Here is an 18,933-nt window from a genome sequence, read left to right as displayed (position 1 = left end):
TCTAGACTAGAGATAATGGATAAACCCTGTTATTATGGCCTAGGACAACACAATGGAAATGGACTCTAGGAACTCTGGAACCAACAAGCACCAGGTTTAGCCCACAGTAGAAAGGGAGCTAGTGATTGTTTACTCCTACACATGCTGTATCTTAATTTGATCATCCTGTTGTTGCAGGAATTTTCCAGCACAGCAGTAAATGCAAACGTGTAGTGTATTTAAAGTTTTTAACAAAAAAACGTATCAACACTTTACAAAAAAAGGTCTATTAGTTATAATCCACATAACAATGCAACATGTCCTCTTGCTGTAGGATTATTTACTGCTGTGTGAAACTGGATCAAATTAAGATACGGCATCTGTATGTTAGTATCTGATTTAACTCTCCGGGATAAAAAAACAAAACAAAGGATTGAATGAGTTCCAATAAGTGTATTCAGTATGTCCCTTGTGTTCCAGATTAGGTGATGTCTGTAGACCAGAGCCTGTCACTGTGTGTGTGTGTGTGTGTGTGTGTGTGTGTGTGTGTGTGTGTGTGTGTGTGTGTGTGTGTGTGTGTGTGTGTGTGTGTGTGTGTGTGTGTGTGTGTGTGTGTGTGTGTGTGTGTGTGTGTGTGCGTGTATATGTGTATATGTGTGTATGTGTTTGTGTGTGTGTGTGTGTGTGTGTGTGTGTGTGTGTGTGTGTGTGTGTGTGTGTGTGTGTGTGTGTGTGCGTGTATATGTGTATATGTGTGTATGTGTTTGTGTGTGTGTGTGTGTGTGTGTGTATATGTGTATATGTGTGTATGTGTTTGTGTGTGTGTTTGTGTGTGTGTGTGTGTGTGTGTGTGTGTGTGTGTATGTGTGTGTGTGTGTGTGTGTGTGTGTGTGTGTTTGGTATACTCAGTGTATAGGCAGTTTAGATAGATAGGAGAAGGTGTATATACACAGCAGTAAGTATGTACAGCTCCAAACATTACTGGCACCTCTGAATGGCAATGAACAAACAAATTAAATTTAAAATAAATATAAACAATATAATTACAGAGATAAACTCTAAACACCAACATGTGATAAATACTGTACTTTATTAATGTTTCAATGGAACCCAACAAAATAATTTATTGATTTAATTAAAAATGTCCTCCAAAATCAAGGTTCCACAATTAATGGCACCTTTAAAGATTATTGTAAATAACATCTACCAAAATTAAACCAGGAATTAAATTCCACTTATTTAAGGTTATCTAAGTCTTAAGGAACTATATTGAGCCATTACATCACTTCCTGTTTCACTAGGGAAGCAAAATGAGGTAACACACATGCAACATCCTGCTGTGATCCAACACCACGAAGAAAACAAAAGAACCGGCTGTTGAAAAAGAGACAGATGGTCGTAGACCTTCATCAATCTGGTAATGGCTTCAAGAACATCCACAAATGATTGACTATACCATTAAGCACTGTCAGGGCAATTATGAACAAATGCAAAAGATATGGAAACAGTCGAAAACCTCATGGGACATCTGGTCCCCACAAGGAGAATAAACCACAAAACAAAACAACAGACCTACCAAAGGTGGGATTTGGTCCGTTCTGCAGCTAGCAGATAATAACAGAAACCAGCTGAGCCCGTATTACCAGATGTATCACGTTACCACACAGGAATGCAGCTCAACATTGAGCACTTTCAGGGAAATTATGAAAAAAATCAAAAGATGAAAAGATCTTTTGATGCATTTTGCCCCCCAAGATAGGGAGGGGGATGGTGAGAGAAGCAACAAAATCCTCCCAAAAAGCACCATCAGACTCCACCTCCACATCCACAGGCTCTTTGGAAGGGTTGCCAGAAGAAAGCACCATCAGACTCCACCTCCACAACCACAGGCTCTTTGGAAGGGTTCCCAGAAGAAAGCACCATCAGACTCCACCTCCACATCCACAGGCTCTTTGGAAGGGTTCCCAGAAGAAAGCACCATCAGACTCCACAACCACAGGCTCTTTGGAAGGGTTGCCAGAAGAAAGCACCATCAGACGTCACCTCCACAACCACAGGCTCTTTGGAAGGGTTCCCAGAATAAAGCCCTTTCTGACCCCAAGACGCAAACGCTGGGAGTTTCCCAAACGTAATTTAAATGATGATTGGACGAAGGTGCTCTGGTCAGATGGGTCTAAAATTGAGCGTTTTGATCAGATATCGGAATGTCTGGCGTCGAAACAGAGGTGCATACAAGGAGAGGCACCTGATGCCCACGGTGAAACATGGTGTTGGGTCAGTGATTGTTTATCCTAGCCACTGTGCTTCTACACCTGCATTGCTTTGCTGTTTGGGGTTTTAGGCTGGGTTTCTGTACAGCACTTTGAGATATCAGCTGATGTACGAAGGGCCATGTACCTTATGGGGGCAGTATTTACCTGGGACTCTACCATGTACCTTATAAGGGTAGTATTTACCTGGGACTCTACCATGTACCTTATAGGGGCAGTATTTACCTGGGACTCTACCATGTACTTTGTGGGGGCTTTGATGATCTTCTAGATGGTAGCAGAGTGAACTGCCCGTGGCTTGAGGGGCTGAGGTCCTTGATGATCTTCTTGGCCTTCCTGTGACGACGAGTGTTGTAGATGTCCTGGAGGACAGGCAGCGTGCTCCAGGTGAGAGACGTGCTGTTGAGGGCAGTACAGGCGGCGATGCCCAACAGAATCGTCTCAATAGTGCATCGGTAGAAGTTAAATTTCTTCAGTCGCCTGAGGTTGAAGAGGTGGTGTGGTGTACACGCGTAGGAACTTGAAGCCTGTGGATGGGGGCGTACTCCCTCTGCTGTCTCCTGTAGTCCACAATCAGCTCCTTCGTTTTATTGATGTTGAGAGAGAGAGAGGTTATTTTCCTGGCAACACTCCGCCATGGCTCTAACCACCTCTCAGTAGACTCTTGTCATTGTTGTAAATCAAGCCTACCACTGTTGTGTCGTAAACTTGATGATTGAGTTGGAGACGTGCATAGCCATAGCTTAGTGACGAGCTTGGAGGGTACTATGGTGTTGAAGTCTGAGTTGTAGTCAATGAACAGCATTCTTACATAGGTGTTCCTCTTGTCCAGCTGGGATAGGGCAGTGTGCAGTGTGAGGTCAATTGTCCGTGGTTCTGTTAGGGCGTTATGCAAATTGTTGTGGGTCTAGGGTGTCCGATAAGGTGGAGTTGATATGGTCCTTGACCAGTCTCTCAAAGCACTTCATGAGTCATTTAGTTCAGTTACCTTTAGCTTTCTCGTGTAGAGAAACAATCGTGGACATACATAAAGCAAGTGGGGACATCAGACTGGGGGTAGGGAGAGTGGGGACATCAGACTGGGGGTAGGGAGAGTGGGGACATCAGACTGGGGGTAGGGAGAGTGGGGACATCAGACTGGGGGTAGGGAGAGATTTGAATATGTCCGTAAACACTCCAGCCAGCTGGTCTGTACATGCTCTGATTTAACATTCACACTCTTCAGATATACTAATCACTGGATTACACGCTCAACCATACACGGATTACTCCGTGTGTGTGTGTGTGTGTGTGTGTGTGTGTGTGTGTGTGTGTGTGTGTGTGTGAGAGAGAGAGTAAGAGGCAATGCCTGCTAATGCTCACTAGTAGAGAGAGAGAATTTCACATTCTATCTGTTATTATGTACTCATAACGGTTGCTGTGTTTTCCCTAGCCTAGAGATGAAGGAATGCTAGCTAACCTCACTGATCTCTTTCTGCTGTCTAGCCTCACTAACCTCATTCTGTTCTCTAGCCTAGCAGTGCGATGCTAGCTAACCTCACCGACCTCTTTCTGCTGTCTAGCCTCATTAACCTCATTCTGTTCTCTAGCCTAGCAGTGCGATGCTAGCTAACCTCACTAACCTAATTCTGTTGTCTAGCCTCACTGACCTCATTCTGCTGTCTAGCCTCACTGACCTCATTCTGCTGTCTAGCCTCACTGACCTCATTCTGTTCTCTAGCCTAGCAGCACAATGCTAGCTATCCTCACTGACCTCATTCTGTTCTCTAGCCTGCAACACGATGCTAGCTATCCTCACTGACCTCATTCTGTTCTCTAGCCTAGCAGCACGATGCTAGCTATCCTCACTGACCTCATTCTGTTCTTTAGCCTAGCAGCACAATGCTAGCTATCCTCACTGACCTCATTCTGTTCTCTAGCCTAGCAGCACGATGCTAGCTATCCTCACTGACCTCATTCTGTTCTCTAGCCTGCAACACGATGCTAGCTATCCTCACTGACCTCATTCTGTTCTCTAGCCTCAGTCTAAAGTTATACTGTTACACAAGTCAGTTTAAGAACAGTGTCAGTAACAGTGGCTATGATTGAGTCTTTGAATGAAGAGATTGAGATAAAACTGTCCAGTTTGAGTGTTTGTTGCAGCTCGTTCCAGTCGTTAGCTGCAGCGAACTGAAAAGAGGAGCTACCCAGGGATGTGTTCACTTTGAAGACCTTTAACAGAAGGTGACTGGCTGAATGGGTGGTTGCGTGTGGAGGATGACGGCTGCAGTAGATATCTCAGAAAGAGGGGAGTGAGGCTTGAGAGGGTTTTATAAATAAGTGCTGAAGGTCTAGTTCTATCTGGGCCCTGTAGTCTAGTTCTATCTGGGTCCTGTAGGTCTAGTTTTATCTGGGTCGTGTAGGTCTAGTTCTATCTGGGTCCTGTAGGTCTAGTTCTATCTGGGCCCTGTAAGTATAGTTTTATCTGGGCCCTGTAAGTCTAGTTCTATCTAGGTCCTGAAGGTCTAGTTCTATCTGGGTCCTGTAAGTCTAGTTCTATCTGGGCCCTGTAAGTCTAGTTCTATCTGGGCCCTGTAAGTCTAGTTCTATCTGGGTCCTGTAGGTCTAGTTCTATCTGGGCCCTGTAGGTCTAGTTCTATCTGGGCCCTGTAGGTCTAGTTCTATCTGGGTCCTGAAGGTCTAGTTCTATCTGGGTCCTGAAGGTCTAGTTCTATCTGGGCCCTGTAGGTCTAGTTCTATCTTATAACTGGACTGTGAGTTGTTCCTGTTCAGATGGTGGTCATTGCGTGTCTGACTCTATTTCCCAGGATGCACTGAGGCAGAGGCTGAACATTCTGACCAATGAGAAGGCAGCGCTGCAGGGGTCAGCTGCAGACTGCAGACTGAGGATCGAACAGGAGGGTAGGTCTGTCTTTCTCTCTCTGTTTCTCTTCCTCTGTTTCTCCCCCCCTCCCCCTCCCCCTCTCTCCCTCTCTCTCCTCCTCCCCCTCTCTCCCCCTCGTCCCCTCTCTCCCCATCTCCCTCCCTCTCTCTCCCCCCTCCCCCCCTCTCTCCCCATCTCCCTCCCTCTCTCTCCCCCTCCCCCTCTCCCCCTCTCCCCCTCCCTCTCTCCCCCTCCCTCTCTCCCTCCCTCTCCCTCTCTCTCCCCCTCCCCCTCTCCCCCTCCCTCTCCCCCTCTCTCCCCCTCTCCCTCTCCCCTCCCCCTCTCCCCTCTCCCCTCTCCCCTCCCCCCTCTCCCCTCCTCCCTCCCCCTCTCCCCTCTCCCCTCTCCCCTCCCTCCTCCCTCCCCCTCCCCCCTCCCCCTCTCCCCTCTCCCCTCTCCCCTCTCCCCTCTCCCCTCTCCCCTCTCCCCTCTCCCCTCTCCCCTCCCCCCTCCCTCCTCCCTCCCCCTCTCCCCTCTCCCCTCTCCCCTCCCTCCTCTCTCCCCCTCTCCCCTCTCCCCTCCCCCCTCCCTCCTCCCTCCTCCCTCCTCCCTCCTCCCTCCCCCTCTCCCCTCTCCCCTCCCCCCTCCCTCCTCCCTCCTCCCTCCCCCCTCTCCCTCCCTCTCCTCCCTCTCCTCCCTGTCAGTGTGTTGTTCAGTACCATCAGGACTGTTTCTCCATCTGTTTCTTTGTTTATTGTTCTCTCTGTTGAGAAAACAGTGTCACGTTGATGAGAATAAGACTAATAGTGGGCAGTATTATAGCACCCACTAATCTATAATCACCTCCTGAAAGGTCTAATGGTCACTCACACACACACACACACACACACACACACACACACACACACACACACACACACACACACACACACACACAGTATACCACACACACACACACACACACGTCGACATATCGTCAGTTCATCTGATTAGTCTCTGGCTATATAAGGCAACATGTTAGGACTGTGTGTGTGTGTGTGTGTGTGTGTGTGTGTGTGTGTGTGTGTGTGTGTGTGTGTGTGTGTGTGTGTGTGTGTGTGTGTGTGTGTGCATGCACGTGTGGACGTAAACAAACAAAAATTTGACCAACCGGGGACATTTTGTTGGTCCCCACAAAGTCAAAAAACTATTTCTAGGAGGTTAATGGCTAAGATTAGAGTTAGTGTTGGTTTTAGGGTTAGGTTTTAGGGTTAGGGTTAAGGTTAGGTTTTAGGGTAAGGTTAGGTTTTAGGGTAAGGTTAGGTTTTAGGGTAAGGTTAGGTTTTAGGGTTAGGAGCTAAGGTTAAGGTTAGGTTTTAGGGTTAGGTTTTAGGGTTAGGGTTAAGGTTAAGGTTTTAGGGTTAGGTTAGGTTTTGGGTAAGGTTAGGTTTTAGGGTTATGTTTTAGGGTTAGGGTTAAGGTATACTTCACTGGTCACCATAGCAACACCCACCCGTAGCACGCGCTCCAGCAGGTATACTTCACTGGTCACCATAGCAACACCCACCCGTAGCACGCTCTTTCGGCCGCCTTTCCTTCCAGTTCTCTGCTGCCAATGACTGGAATGAACTGCAAAAATCACTGAATCTGTAGACTCATATCTCCCTCACTAACTTTAACCATCAGCTGTCAGAGCAGCTCACAGATCACTGTACCATATCACTGGCAATCAAACTAGCTAAGCGTCAGTATAGAGACAAAGTAGAGTCACAAGAGCTATGTGGCAGGGTCTACAGTCAATCACGGATTACAAAAAGAAAACCAGCCCCGTCACGGACCAGGATGTCTTGCTCCCAGGCAGACTAAATAACTTTTTTGACCGCTTTGAGGACAATACAGTGCCACTGACACGGCCCGCAACCAAAACCTGCGGACTCTCCTTCACTGCAGCCGACGTGAGTAAAACATTTAAACGTGTTAACCCTCGCAAGGCTGCAGGCCCAGACGGCATCCCCAGCCACGTCCTCAGAGCATGCGCAGACCAGCTGGCTGGTGTGTTTACGGACATATTCAATCAATCCTTATCCCAGTCTGCTGTTCTCACATGCTTCAAGAGGGCCACCATTGTCCCTGTTCCCAAGAAAGCTAACTGAGCTAAACGACTCAGCACTCACTTCCGTCATCATGAAGTGCTTTGAGAGACTAGTCAAGGAACATATCACCTCCACCCTACCTGACACCATAGACCAACTCCAATTTGCTTACCGCCCAAATAGGTCCACAGACAACGCAGTCTCAACCACACTCCCCTAACCCATCTGGACAAGAGGAATACCTATGTGAGAATGCTGTTCATCGACGACAGCTCAGCATTTAACACCATAGTACCCTCCAAACTCGTCATCAAGCTCAAGACCCTGGGTCTCGACCCCACCCTGTGCAACTGGTTCCTGGACTTCCTGACGGGCCGCCCCCAGGTGGTGAGGGTAGGTAACAACATCTCCACCTTGCTGATCCTCAACACTGGGGCCCCACAAGGGTGCGTTCTGAGCCCTCTCCTGTACTCCCTGTTCACCCACGACTGCGTGGCCATGCACGCCTCCAACTCAATCATCAAGTTTGCGGACGACACTACAGTGGTAGGCTTGATTACCAACAACGACGAGACGGCCTACAGGGAGGAGGTGAGGGCCCTCAGAGTGGTGTCAGGAAAATAACCTCACACTCAACGTCAACAAAACAAAGGAGATGATTGTGGACTTCAGGAAACAGCAGAGGGAGCACCCCCTATCCACATCGATGGAGTAGTAGTAGTAGTGGAGAGTAGTGGAGAGGACAGTAGTGGAGAGGGTAGTAAGTTTTATGTTCCTCTGCGTACACATCACGGACAAACTGAATTGGTGCACCCACACAGACAGCGTGGGGAAGAAGGCGCAGCAGTGCCTCTTCAACCTCAGGAGGCTGAAGAAATTCGGCTTGTCACCAAAAGCACTCACAAACTTCTACAGATGCACAATCGAGAGCATCCTGTCGGGCTGTATCACCGTCTGGTACGGCAACTGCTCCGCCCACAACCGTAAGGCTCTCCAGAGGGTAGTGAGGTCTGCACAATGCATCACCGGGGTCAAACTACCTGCCCGCCACTGCCTATCATCCAGAAGGCGAGGTCAGTACAGGTGCATCAAAGCAGGGACCGAGAGACTGAAAAACAGCTTCTATCTCAAGGCCATCAGACTGTTAAACAGCCACCACTAACATTGAGTGGCTGCTGCCAACACACGGACTCAACTCCAGCCACTATAATAATGGAAATGGATGGGAATTGATGTAAAATATATCACTAGCCACTTTAAACAATACTACTTAATATAATGTTAACATATCCTACATTACTCATCTCATATGTATATACTGTACTCGATACCATCTACTGCATCTTTATGTAATACATGTATCACTAGCCACTTTAAACTATGTCACTTTGTTAACATACCCTACATTACTCAACTCATATGTATATACTGTACTCTATACCATCTACTGCATCTTGCCTATGCCGTTCTGTACCATCACTCATTCATATATCTTTATGTACATATTCTTTATCCCTTTACACTTGTGTGTATAAGACAGTAGTTTTGGAATTGTTAGCTAGATTACTTGTTGGTTATTACTGCATTGTCGGAACTAGAAGCACAAGCATTTCGCTACACTCACATTAACATCTGCTAACCATGTGTATGTGACAAATACATTTGATTTGATTTTGACCTGTACACAGCCCATCTGTAAATATCCCATCCAACTACCTCATCCCCATACTGTTATTTATTTTGCTCCTTTGCACCCCAGTATCTCTACTTGCACATTCATCTTCTGCACGTCGATCACTCCAGTGTTTTAATTGCTAAATTGTAATTATTTCACCACTATGGCCTATTTATTGCCTTACCTCCCTTATCTTACCTCATTTGCACACACTGTATATATACTTTTTCTATTGTGTTATTGACTGTATGTTTGTTTATGTGGTGGCAGGGTAGTCTAGTGGTTAGAGCGTTGGACTAGTACCTGAAAGGTTGCAAGTTCATATCCCCGAGCTGACATGATACATACATACACACCTATTGACTGCTGATCTATGAATACCTGCCACAATGAAAGATATGGAGGGAACATTGTGTAGTTGGAAAGGGTGGGTGTGTGTTGACTTTTTTGATGACTCAACCATCATCATTGGTCTATTTTACTACAGACACTGTAATATAGGGCACTCACTCACATACAGGGGGTCTGTCTGTCTGTCTGTCTGTCTGTCTGTCTGTCTGTCACAGTTGTCATCAACCCTAGATGCCACCAGGTGACAGTACCAGGTTTAGCCACGAAGGGAGAAGGCGCCCGAGAGCAAACAGTACCCCATCCAGCCACACAGAGCACCAACGGTACCCCGTCCAGCCACACAGAGCACCAACGGTACCCCGTCCAGCCACACAGAGCACCAACGGTTCCCCTGTCTAGCCACACAGAGAACCAACGGTACCCCGTCCAGTCACACAGAGCACCAACGGTACCCCGTCCAGCCACACAGAGCACCAACGGTACCCCGTCCGGCCACACAGAGCACCAACGGTACCCCGTCCAGCCACACAGAGCACCAACGGTTCCCCTGTGTAGCCACACAGAGAACCAACGGTACCCCATCCAGCCACACAGAGCACCAACAGTACCCCGTCCAGCCACACAGAGCACCAACAGTACCCCATCCAGCCACACAGAGCACCAACGGTACCCTGTCCAGCCACACAGAGCACCAACAGTACCCCGTCCAGCCACACAGAGAACCAGAGAGCCAGATGAGGAAAAGAGTTGATACAGCCTCTAACTATACACCCACTACTAATATATGCACCCACTACTAATATATGCACCCACTACTGTAAGTCGCTCTGGATAACAGAGTCTGCTAAATGACAAAAATGTTTTAAAAAACAGACAGAGACGGAAGAGAAAGTGAACGTACTCAGTCTCACTGTAGATGGATGTAGTAGAGCCAAAGCCTCAAAGGAGAACTGCACCCTTTTATTTGGCCTCTTTTTTGGGGGGGCTTGCTCCTCAAGACGGCAGATATCCTAGTGGTTAGAGCGTTGGACTAGTAACCGGAAGGTTGCAAGATCGAATCCCAGAGCTGACAAGGTATAAAATCGGTCGTTCTGCCCCCTGAACAAGGCAGTTAAACCCACTGTTCCCAGGCCGTCATTGAAAATAAGAATGTGTTGTTAACTGACTTGCCTAGTTAAATAAAGGTTAAATAAATAATTTAAAAAAGATTGGTTGGTTTTGGGGTGTGGTTTGATGTGAGTGTTTTTTGGGGGGGGGCGTGTCCTAGACACTGTCAAGACAAAAAAACAACACTTAGCAGTTAGCACTTAGCCTACTCCTTGTAGTTGACAGGTTGACGATTACTGTTATCAACAGTAATCGTACCATAAGTAGGATCAGTTTTCCTCCACCGGGTACTGTCCTCTCTTGTACTTGGAGTACCAGAGGAAGTATCGTTGCCACCCCTTTAGCGGTGGTCGCTTGGGCTCAGTTGACATTCTCATTGTAATGCATTGCTGTGAGGAGTCAGCAATGTTACAGAATTATGTTATAAGCATGGTAATTCCAGGAGAAGTAGCACTGTTGTACCTAAATGACAAAGCCATACAACTGCCAATAACATACCTGCATAACATTGCAAGTACATACCTGTGTGAGGGAACATGTTGTTGTCTGAAGAGATAGCATTGAATTGTACACAGCATCCCCTCTCACTCTATCTTGGTTCATGCAGGTGACTGTGACCTCCTCCTCTGACCAATTGGCAGTACGCCCAGAACATTGTTCTGGGAACCAAAAGGATTGTCTCAGTTTCAAGGTATCAGATGGTAGAGATCGGTTGACCAAACGTTAATGATGAATTAATGATGAATAATGAAAGTCATGCAAATATAACGTGTATTTGTAAGCAGTATATTAGAGAACTAACAGGACTGCCCCGGCAGAGCTCCAGACCGACGTGTGCTAGGGTGCATTACGTTTGTTGGAACCTGTCACGACTTCTGCCGAAGTCGTTGCCTCTCCTTGTTCGGGCGGTGCTCGGCGTTCGACGTCACCGGTCTTCTAGCCATTATTGATCCTTTTTTCAGTTTCCATTGGTTTTGTCTTGTCTTCCCACACACCTGTTCTCAATCCCATTCATTACCTGTTGTGTATTTAACCCTCTGTTTCCCCTCATGTCTTTGTCAGAGATTGTTTTATTGTCAGTGTAGTGTGATTGTTGTATAGGTGCGCGTCGGGTCCTCGTACCCATGTTTGTTTGTTTATGTACATTTAGTGTTATGGAGCATACTCCGTGGACTTTATTAAAAGACTCCATTTTACACTCCATTTAACTCTCCTGCGCCTGACTTCCCTGCCACCTATTACACCTACGCAAGACAGAACCTCTCCAGCTTGCTAATAATAAAGAATGACTCATTTATGTTTGACTTTGAGTCCCTGGTAATTTCCATGACACCTGCATAACATTCCAATAACATACCTGCATAACATTCCAAGTAAATACAGTGGTGAGAACAAGTATTTGATAACCTGCAAAACGGCAGTGTTTCCTACTTACAAAGCATGTATAGGTCTGTCATTTTTATCATAGGTACACTTCAACTGTGAGAGACGGAATCTAAAACAAAAATCCAGAAAATCACATTGTATGATTTTGAAGTAATTAATTTGCATTTTATTGCATGACATAAGTATTTATGTGGAGGCTCATATAGAGGACACATATTGGAGCTAAAGTAGAGGCCACATATTGGAGTTAAAGTGGAGGCCACATATTGGAGTTAAAGTAGAGGCCACATATTGGAGCTAAAGCAGAGGCCACATATTGTATAACCACAATCTGTCAGTGTCAGAAGGTTTATTAAAGACACACACACACACATGATGAAATATGTTAATGTCAGTGTGGTACTGTCATTACATGCTAGCTCACTGTGCAGATTAGGAGATATCATTGGTATGTGACTTTGATCAGATGTAAATGACTGGTAACTTGACTTTGAGTTGACACCTCACTAAAGGCAACCGGCTTGAGTTGTCAAAGTCAGAATACATATTCAAATCTACTTTTCAATGCTGGTTATAACATTATGTAAGGTAGTATTTAATAGTTATTTCATTATGTAAGGTAGAATTTAGTAGTTAGTTCATTATGTAAGGTAGTATATACTAGTTATTTCATTATGTAAGGTAGTATATACTAGTTAGTGCATTATGTAAGGTAGTATATACTAGTTATTTCATTACGTCAGGTAGAATTGAGTAGCTAGTTCCTTATGTAAGGTAGTATATACTAGTTAGTTCATTATGTAAGGTAGTATATACTAGTTATTTCATCACGTCAGGTAGAATTGAGTAGTTAGTTCATTATGTAAGGTAGTATTGACTAGTTATTTCATTACGTCAGGTAGTATTTACTAGTTAGTTCATTATGTAAGGTAGTACAGTTGAAGTTGGAAGTTTCTCCACACATTTCTTGTTAACAAACTGTAGTTTTGGCAAGTCGGTTAGGACATCTACTTTGTGCAGGACACAAGTAATTTTTCCAACAATTGTTTAGACAGATTATTTAACTTATAATTCACTGATTTTCAATTCCAGTGGGTCAGAAGTTTACATACACTAAGTTGACTGTGCCTTTAAACAGCTTGGAAATTTCAGAAAAATGTAATGGAAGCTTCTGATTGAGCTTCTAATTGACATAATTTGAGTCAATTGGAGGTGTACCAGTCGATGTATTTCAAGGCCCACCTTCAAACTCAGTGCCTCTTTGCTTGATATCATGGGAAAATAAAAATAAATCAGCCAAGACCTCAGAAAAAATATTGTAGACCTCCACAAATCTGGTTCATCCTTGGGAGCAATTTTCAAACGCCTGAAGTTACCACGTTCATCTGTACAAACAATAGTACGCAAGTATAAACATCATGGGACCACACAGCCGTCATACCACTCAGGAAGGAGAGGCTTTCTGTCTCCTAGAGAAGAGCATGCTTGGGTGAGAAAGATGCACATCAATCCCAGAACAACAGTAAATGACCTTATGAAGATGCTGGAGGAAACAGTATCTATATCCACAGTAAAACGAGTCCTATATCGACATTAACTTGAAAAGCCGCTCAGCAAGGAAGAAGCTACTGCTCCAAAACCGCCATAAAAAAGCCAGACTACGGTTTCCAACTGCACATGGGGACAAAAATCCTACTTTTTGGAGAAATGTCCTCTGGTCTGATGAAACAAAAATAGAACTGTTTGGCCAGAATGACCATCGTTATGTTTGGAGGAAAAAGGGGGAGGCTTGCAAGCCAAAGAACACCATCCCAACCGTGAAGCATGGGGGTGGCAGCATAATGTTGTGGGGTTGCTTTGCTACACTTCACAAAACAGATGAAATCATGAGGATGGAAAATGATGTGGATATATTGAAGCAACATCTCAAGACATCAGTCAGGAAGTTAAAGCTTGGTCGCAAGTGAGTCTTCCAAATGAACAATGACCCCAAGTATACTTCCAAAGTTGTGGCAAAATGGCTTAAGGACAACAAAGACAAGGTATTGGAATCACCATCACAAAGCCCTGACCTCAACCCTATAAAATATTTGTGGGCAGAACTGAAAAAGCGTGTGCGAGCAAGGAGGCCTACAAACCTGACTCGTTACACCAGCTCTGTCAGGAGGAATGGGCCAAAATTCACCCAACTTATTGTGGGGAGGTTGTGGAAGGCTAGCCGAGACGTTTGACCCAAGTTCAACAATTTAAAGGCAATGCTACCAAATACTAATTGAGTGTATGTAAACTTCTGACCCACTGGGAATGTGATGTTAGACATAAAAGCTTAAATAAATCATTCTCTCTACTATTATTCTGACATTTCAAATAAAGTGGTGATCCTAACTGACCAAAGACAGGTCATTTTTACTCTGATTAAATGTCAGGAATTGTGGAAAAACTGAGTTTAAATGTATTTCACTAAGATGTATGTGAACTTCCGACTTCAACTGTATTTACCTGAACACTGCAGACCATCAGCAGTTACGTTGATTTAAAAAAGAAACATTCATAAAATCTTTAAATGATTACGTTGATGTCAATTTTGTTTGTTAATTAATTAATTCATCCATTAATCCATCCATCCGTTCGTTCCCTCTCTCTCTTTTCTGAAATTCAGAGGGAAGCACACAGAAGAGGAGCCAAATTGGAGTGGAGGAAGAGGAGATGAAAGTGGAGGAAGAGGAAGAAAGGGAGGAGGAGGAAGATGGATAAGGAAAAGGAGGATTAAGAGAAAGGAAGGGTAGGAAGAAGAGGGAGAAAAGAGGGAAGAGAACAAGAAAGAGGGGGACGAAGAGGAGAGGAGAGCTGAGGTATAGAGGAGAGGAGAGGAGAAGAGAAGAGAAGAGAAGAGAAGAGAAGAGAAGAGAAGAGAAGAGAAGAGAGAGAAGAGGAGAGGAGAGAGGAGGAGAGAAGGGAGGAGAGGTATGGAGGAGAGGTATGGAGGAGTGGGGAGGAGAGGAGAGGAGAAGAGAGCTGAGGAGAGGAGAGTGGGGAAGGGAGGGGAGGAGAGGAGTGCTGAGGTATGGAGGAGTGGGGAAGGGGAGGAGAGGAGAGGAGAAGAGAGTTGAGGTAGGGTAAGGGTCTAGGTAGGGGTCAGGGCTTGGGTCAGGGTCAGGGCTTGGGTCAGGGTAAGGGTCTAGGTAGGGGTCAGGGTAAGGGTTTAGGTAGGGGTCAGGGTAAGGGTCTAGGTAGGGGTCAGGGTAAGGGTCTAAGTAGGGGTCAGGGTTTGGGTCAGGACTTGGGTCAGGGTAAGGGTCTAGGTAGGGGTCTAGGTAGCGTTCTAGGTAGGGGTCAGGGTTTGGGTCAGGGTTTGGGTCAGGGTAAGGGTCTAGGTAGGGGTCAGGGTATAGGTCAGGGTAAGGGTCTAGGTAGGGGTCAGTGTATAGGTCAGGGTAGGGGTCTAGGTAGGGGTCATGGTATAAGTCAGGGTTTGGGTCAGGGTAAGGATCTAGGTAGGGGTCCAGGTAGGGGTCAGGGTATAGGTCAGGGTAATGGTCTAGGTAGGGGGTCAGGATATGAGTCAGGGTTTGGGTCAGGGTAAGGGTCTAGGTATGGGTCTAGGTATGGTCTAGGTAAGGGTCAGGATTTGGGTCAGGGCATGGGTCTAGGTATGGGTCATGGTATGGGTCATGTTTTTGGTCGGGGTATGGGTCTAGGTATGGGTCTAGGTAGGGGTCAGGGTATGGGTCTAGGTATAGGTCAGGGAATGGGTCATGGTATGGGTCATGGTATGGGTCAGGGTATGGGTCAGGGTATGGGTCTAGTTATAGGTCAGGGAATGGATCATGGTATGGGTCAGGGTATGGGTCTAGGTATAGATCAGGATATGGGTCAAGGTATGGGTCTAGGTTTTGGTCTAGGTTTGAGTAGGGGTATGGATCTAGGTATGGGTCAGGGTATGGGTCTAGCTATAGGTCAGGGAATGGGTCATGGTATGGGTCATGGTATGGGTCAGGCTATGGGTCAGGGTATGGTTCAGGGTATGGTTCAGGGTATTGGTCAGGGCATGGGTCTAGGTATGGGTCAGGTTATGGATCAGGGTATGGGTCAGGGTATGGTTCATGGTTTTGGTCAGGGTATGGGTCTAGGTATAGATCAGGATATGGGTCAGGGTATGGGTCTAGGTATGGGTCAGGGCTTGGGTCAGGGTCAGGGCTTGGGTCAGGGTAAGGGTCTAGGTAGGGGTCAGGGTAAGGGTTTAGGTAGGGGTCAGGGTAAGGGTCTAGGTAGGGGTCAGGGTAAGGGTCTAGGTATGGGTCTAGGTAGGGGTCAGGGTTTGGGTCAGGACTTGGGTCAGGGTAAGGGTCTAGGTAGGGGTCTAGGTAGGGTTCTAGGTAGGGGTCAGGGTTTGGGTCAGGGTTTGGGTCAGGGTAAGGGTCTAGGTAGGGGTCAGGGTATAGTGACCACAGTGTCTCCTGACCCCTCCTGTCTCAGCCTCCAGTATTTATGCTGCAGTAGTTTATGTGTTGGGGGGCTGGGGTCAGTTTGTTATATCTGGAGTACTTCTCCTGTCCTATTCGGTGTCCTGTGTGAATCTAAGTGTGCGTTCTCTAATTCTCTCCTTCTCTCTTTCTTTCTCTCTCTCGGAGGACCTGAGCCCTAGGACCATGCCCCAGGACTACCTGACATGATGACTCCTTGCTGTCCCCAGTCCACCTGGCCATGCTGCTGCTCCAGTTTCAACTTCCACCTGACTGTGCTGCTGCTCTAGTTTCAACTGTTCTGCCTTATTATTATTCGACCATGCTGGTCATTTATGAACATTTGAACATCTTGGCCATGTTCTGTTATAATCTCCACCCGGCACAGCCAGAAGAGGACTGGCCACCCCACATAGCCTGGTTCCTCTCTAGGTTTCTTCCTAGGTATTGGCCTTTCTAGGGAGTTTTTCCTAGCCACCGTGCTTCTACACCTGCATTGCTTGCTGTTTGGGGTTTTAGGCTGGGTTTCTGTACAGCACTTTGAGATATCAGCTGATGTACGAAGGGCTATATAAATAAATTTGATTTGATTTTGATTTGATTTGGTATAGGTCAGGGTAAGGGTCTAGGTAGGGGTCAGGGCTTGGGTCAGGGTCAGGGCTTGGGTCAGGGTCAGGGCTTGGGTCAGGGTAAGGGTCTAGGTAGGGGTCAGGGTAAGGGTTTAGGTAGGGGTCAGGGTAAGGGTCTAGGTAGGTGTCAGGGTAAGGGTCTAGGTATGGGTCTAGGTAGGGGTCAGGGTTTGGGTCAGGATTTGGGTCAGGGTAAGGGTCTAGGTAGGGTTCTAGGTAGGGGTCAGGGTTTGGGTCAGGGTTTGGGTCAGGGTAAGGGTCTAGGTAGGGGTCAGGGTATAGGTCAGGGTAAGGGTCTAGGTAGGGGTCAGGGCTTGGGTCAGGGTCAGGGCTTGGGTCAGGGTAAGGGTCTAGGTAGGGGTCAGGGTAAGGGTTTAGGTAGGGGTCAGGGTAAGGGTCTAGGTAGGGGTCAGGGTAAGGGTCTAGGTATGGGTCTAGGTAGGGGTCAGGGTTTGGGTCAGGACTTGGGTCAGGGTAAGGGTCTAGGTAAGGGTCTAGGTAGGGTTCTAGGTAGGGGTCAGGGATTGGGTCAGGGTTTGGGTCAGGGTAAGGGTCTAGGTAAGGGTCAGGGTATAGGTCAGGGTAAGGGTCTAGGTAAGGGTCAGGGTATAGGTCAGGGTAAGGGTCTAGGTAGGGGTCAGTGTATAGGTCAGGGTAAGGGTCTAGGTAGGGGTCAGGGTATAGGTCAGTGTTTGGGTCAGGGTAAGGGTCTAGGTATGGGTCTAGGTAGGGGTCAGGGTATAGGTCAGGGTATGGGTCTAGGTATGGGTCTAGGTATGGTCTAGGTAAGGGTCAGGATATGGGTCAGGGCATGGGTCTAGGTATGGGTCATGGTATGGGTCATGTTTTTGGTCGGGGTATGGGTCTAGGTATGGGTCTAGGTAGGGGTCAGGGTATGGGTCTAGGTATAGGGCAGGGAATGGGTCATGGTATGGGTCATGGTATGGGTCAGGGTATTGGTCTAGTTATAGGTCAGGGAATGGATCATGGTATGGGTCATGGTATGGGTCTAGGTATAGATCAGGATATGGGTCAAGGTATGGGTCTAGGTTTTGGTCTAGGTTTGAGTAGGGGTATGGATCTAGATATGGGTCAGGGTATGGGTCTAGCTATTGGTCAGGGAATGGGTCATGGTATGGGTCATGGTATGGGTCAGGGTATGGGTCAGGGTATGGTTCAGGGTATTGGTCAGGGCATGGGTCTAGGTATGGGTAAGGTTATGGGTCAGGGTATGGGTCAGGGTATGGTTCATGGTTTTGGTCAGGGTATGGGTCTAGGTATAGATCAGGATATGGGTCAGGGTATGGGTCTAGGTATGGGTCAGGGCTTGGGTCAGGGTCAGGGCTTGGGTCAGGGTAAGGGTCTAGGTAGGGGTCAGGGTAAGGGTTTAGGTAGGGGTCAGGGTAAGGGTCTAGGTAGGGGTCTAGGTAGGGGTCAGGGTTTGGGTCAGGACTTGGGTCAGGGTAAGGGTCTAGGTAGGGGTCTAGGTAGGGTTCTAGGTAGGGGTCAGGGTATAGGTCAGGGTAATGGTCTAGGTAGGGTTCTAGGTAGGGGTCAGGGTTTGGGTCAGGGTTTGGGTCAGGGTAAGGGTCTAGGTAGGGGTCAGGGTATAGGTCAGGGTAAGGGTCTAGGTAGGGGTCAGTGTATAGGTCAGGGTAAGGGTCTAGGTAGGGGTCATGGTATAAGTCAGGGTTTGGGTCAAGGTAAGGATCTAGGTAGGGGTCTAGGTAGGGGTCCAGGTAGGGGTCAGGGTATAGGTCAGGGTAATGGTCTAGGTAGGGGTCTAGGTAGGGGGTCAGGATATGAGTCAGGGTTTGGGTCAGGGTAAGGGTCTAGGTATGGGTCTAGGTAGGGGTCAGGGTATAGGTCAGTGTTTGGGTCAGGGTAAGGGTCTAGGTATGGGTCTAGGTAGGGGTCAGGGTATAGGTCAGGGTATGGGTCTAGGTATGGGTCTAGGTATGGTCTAGGTAAGGGTCAGGATATGGGTCAGGGCATGGGTCTAGGTATGGGTCATGGTATGGGTCATGTTTTTGGTCGGGGTATGGGTATATGTATGGGTCTAGGTAGGGGTCAGGGTATGGGTCTAGGTATAGGTCAGGGTATGGGTCTAGTTATAGGTCAGGGAATGGATCATGGTA

At 47.1% G+C, this 18,933-nt stretch overlaps 1 protein-coding gene across 1 annotated transcript; it reads left to right on the top strand.

Annotated features, from left to right (window-relative positions):
- Positions 1-1,323: 1,323 nt before the first annotated feature.
- LOC116358081 (uncharacterized) lies at positions 1,324-11,601 on the top strand. Its single transcript, XM_031807436.1, has 3 exons — positions 1,324-2,253; positions 5,057-5,150; positions 9,426-11,601. Exons 1-3 carry the CDS (start codon positions 1,747-1,749, stop codon positions 9,959-9,961), a joined length of 1,137 nt encoding a protein of 378 aa, XP_031663296.1. The 5' UTR covers positions 1,324-1,746; the 3' UTR covers positions 9,962-11,601.
- The last annotated feature ends 7,332 nt before the right edge of the window (positions 11,602-18,933 follow it).

The sequence above is a fragment of the Oncorhynchus kisutch genome, linkage group LG28 (assembly GCF_002021735.2).
Source record: "Oncorhynchus kisutch isolate 150728-3 linkage group LG28, Okis_V2, whole genome shotgun sequence".
Classification (NCBI taxonomy): Eukaryota; Metazoa; Chordata; class Actinopteri; order Salmoniformes; family Salmonidae; genus Oncorhynchus; species Oncorhynchus kisutch.
Note: the sequence above shows the minus strand (reverse complement) of the source record. Positions and strands in the feature narration are given on the sequence as shown.

What these genes read in the sequence shown, in the direction of transcription:
- LOC116358081 (XM_031807436.1), top strand. Translation starts at nt 1,747, where the DNA reads ATGGTGAGAGAAGCAACAAAATCCTCCCAAAAAGCACCATCAGACTCC. An exon ending in ACGGTGAAACATGGTGTTGG is followed by an intron (nt 2,254 to 5,056) that starts GTCAGTGATTGT and finishes TCTATTTCCCAG; the next exon opens with GATGCACTGAGGCAGAGGCT. An exon ending in ACTGAGGATCGAACAGGAGG is followed by an intron (nt 5,151 to 9,425) that starts GTAGGTCTGTCT and finishes TGTCTGTCACAG; the next exon opens with TTGTCATCAACCCTAGATGC.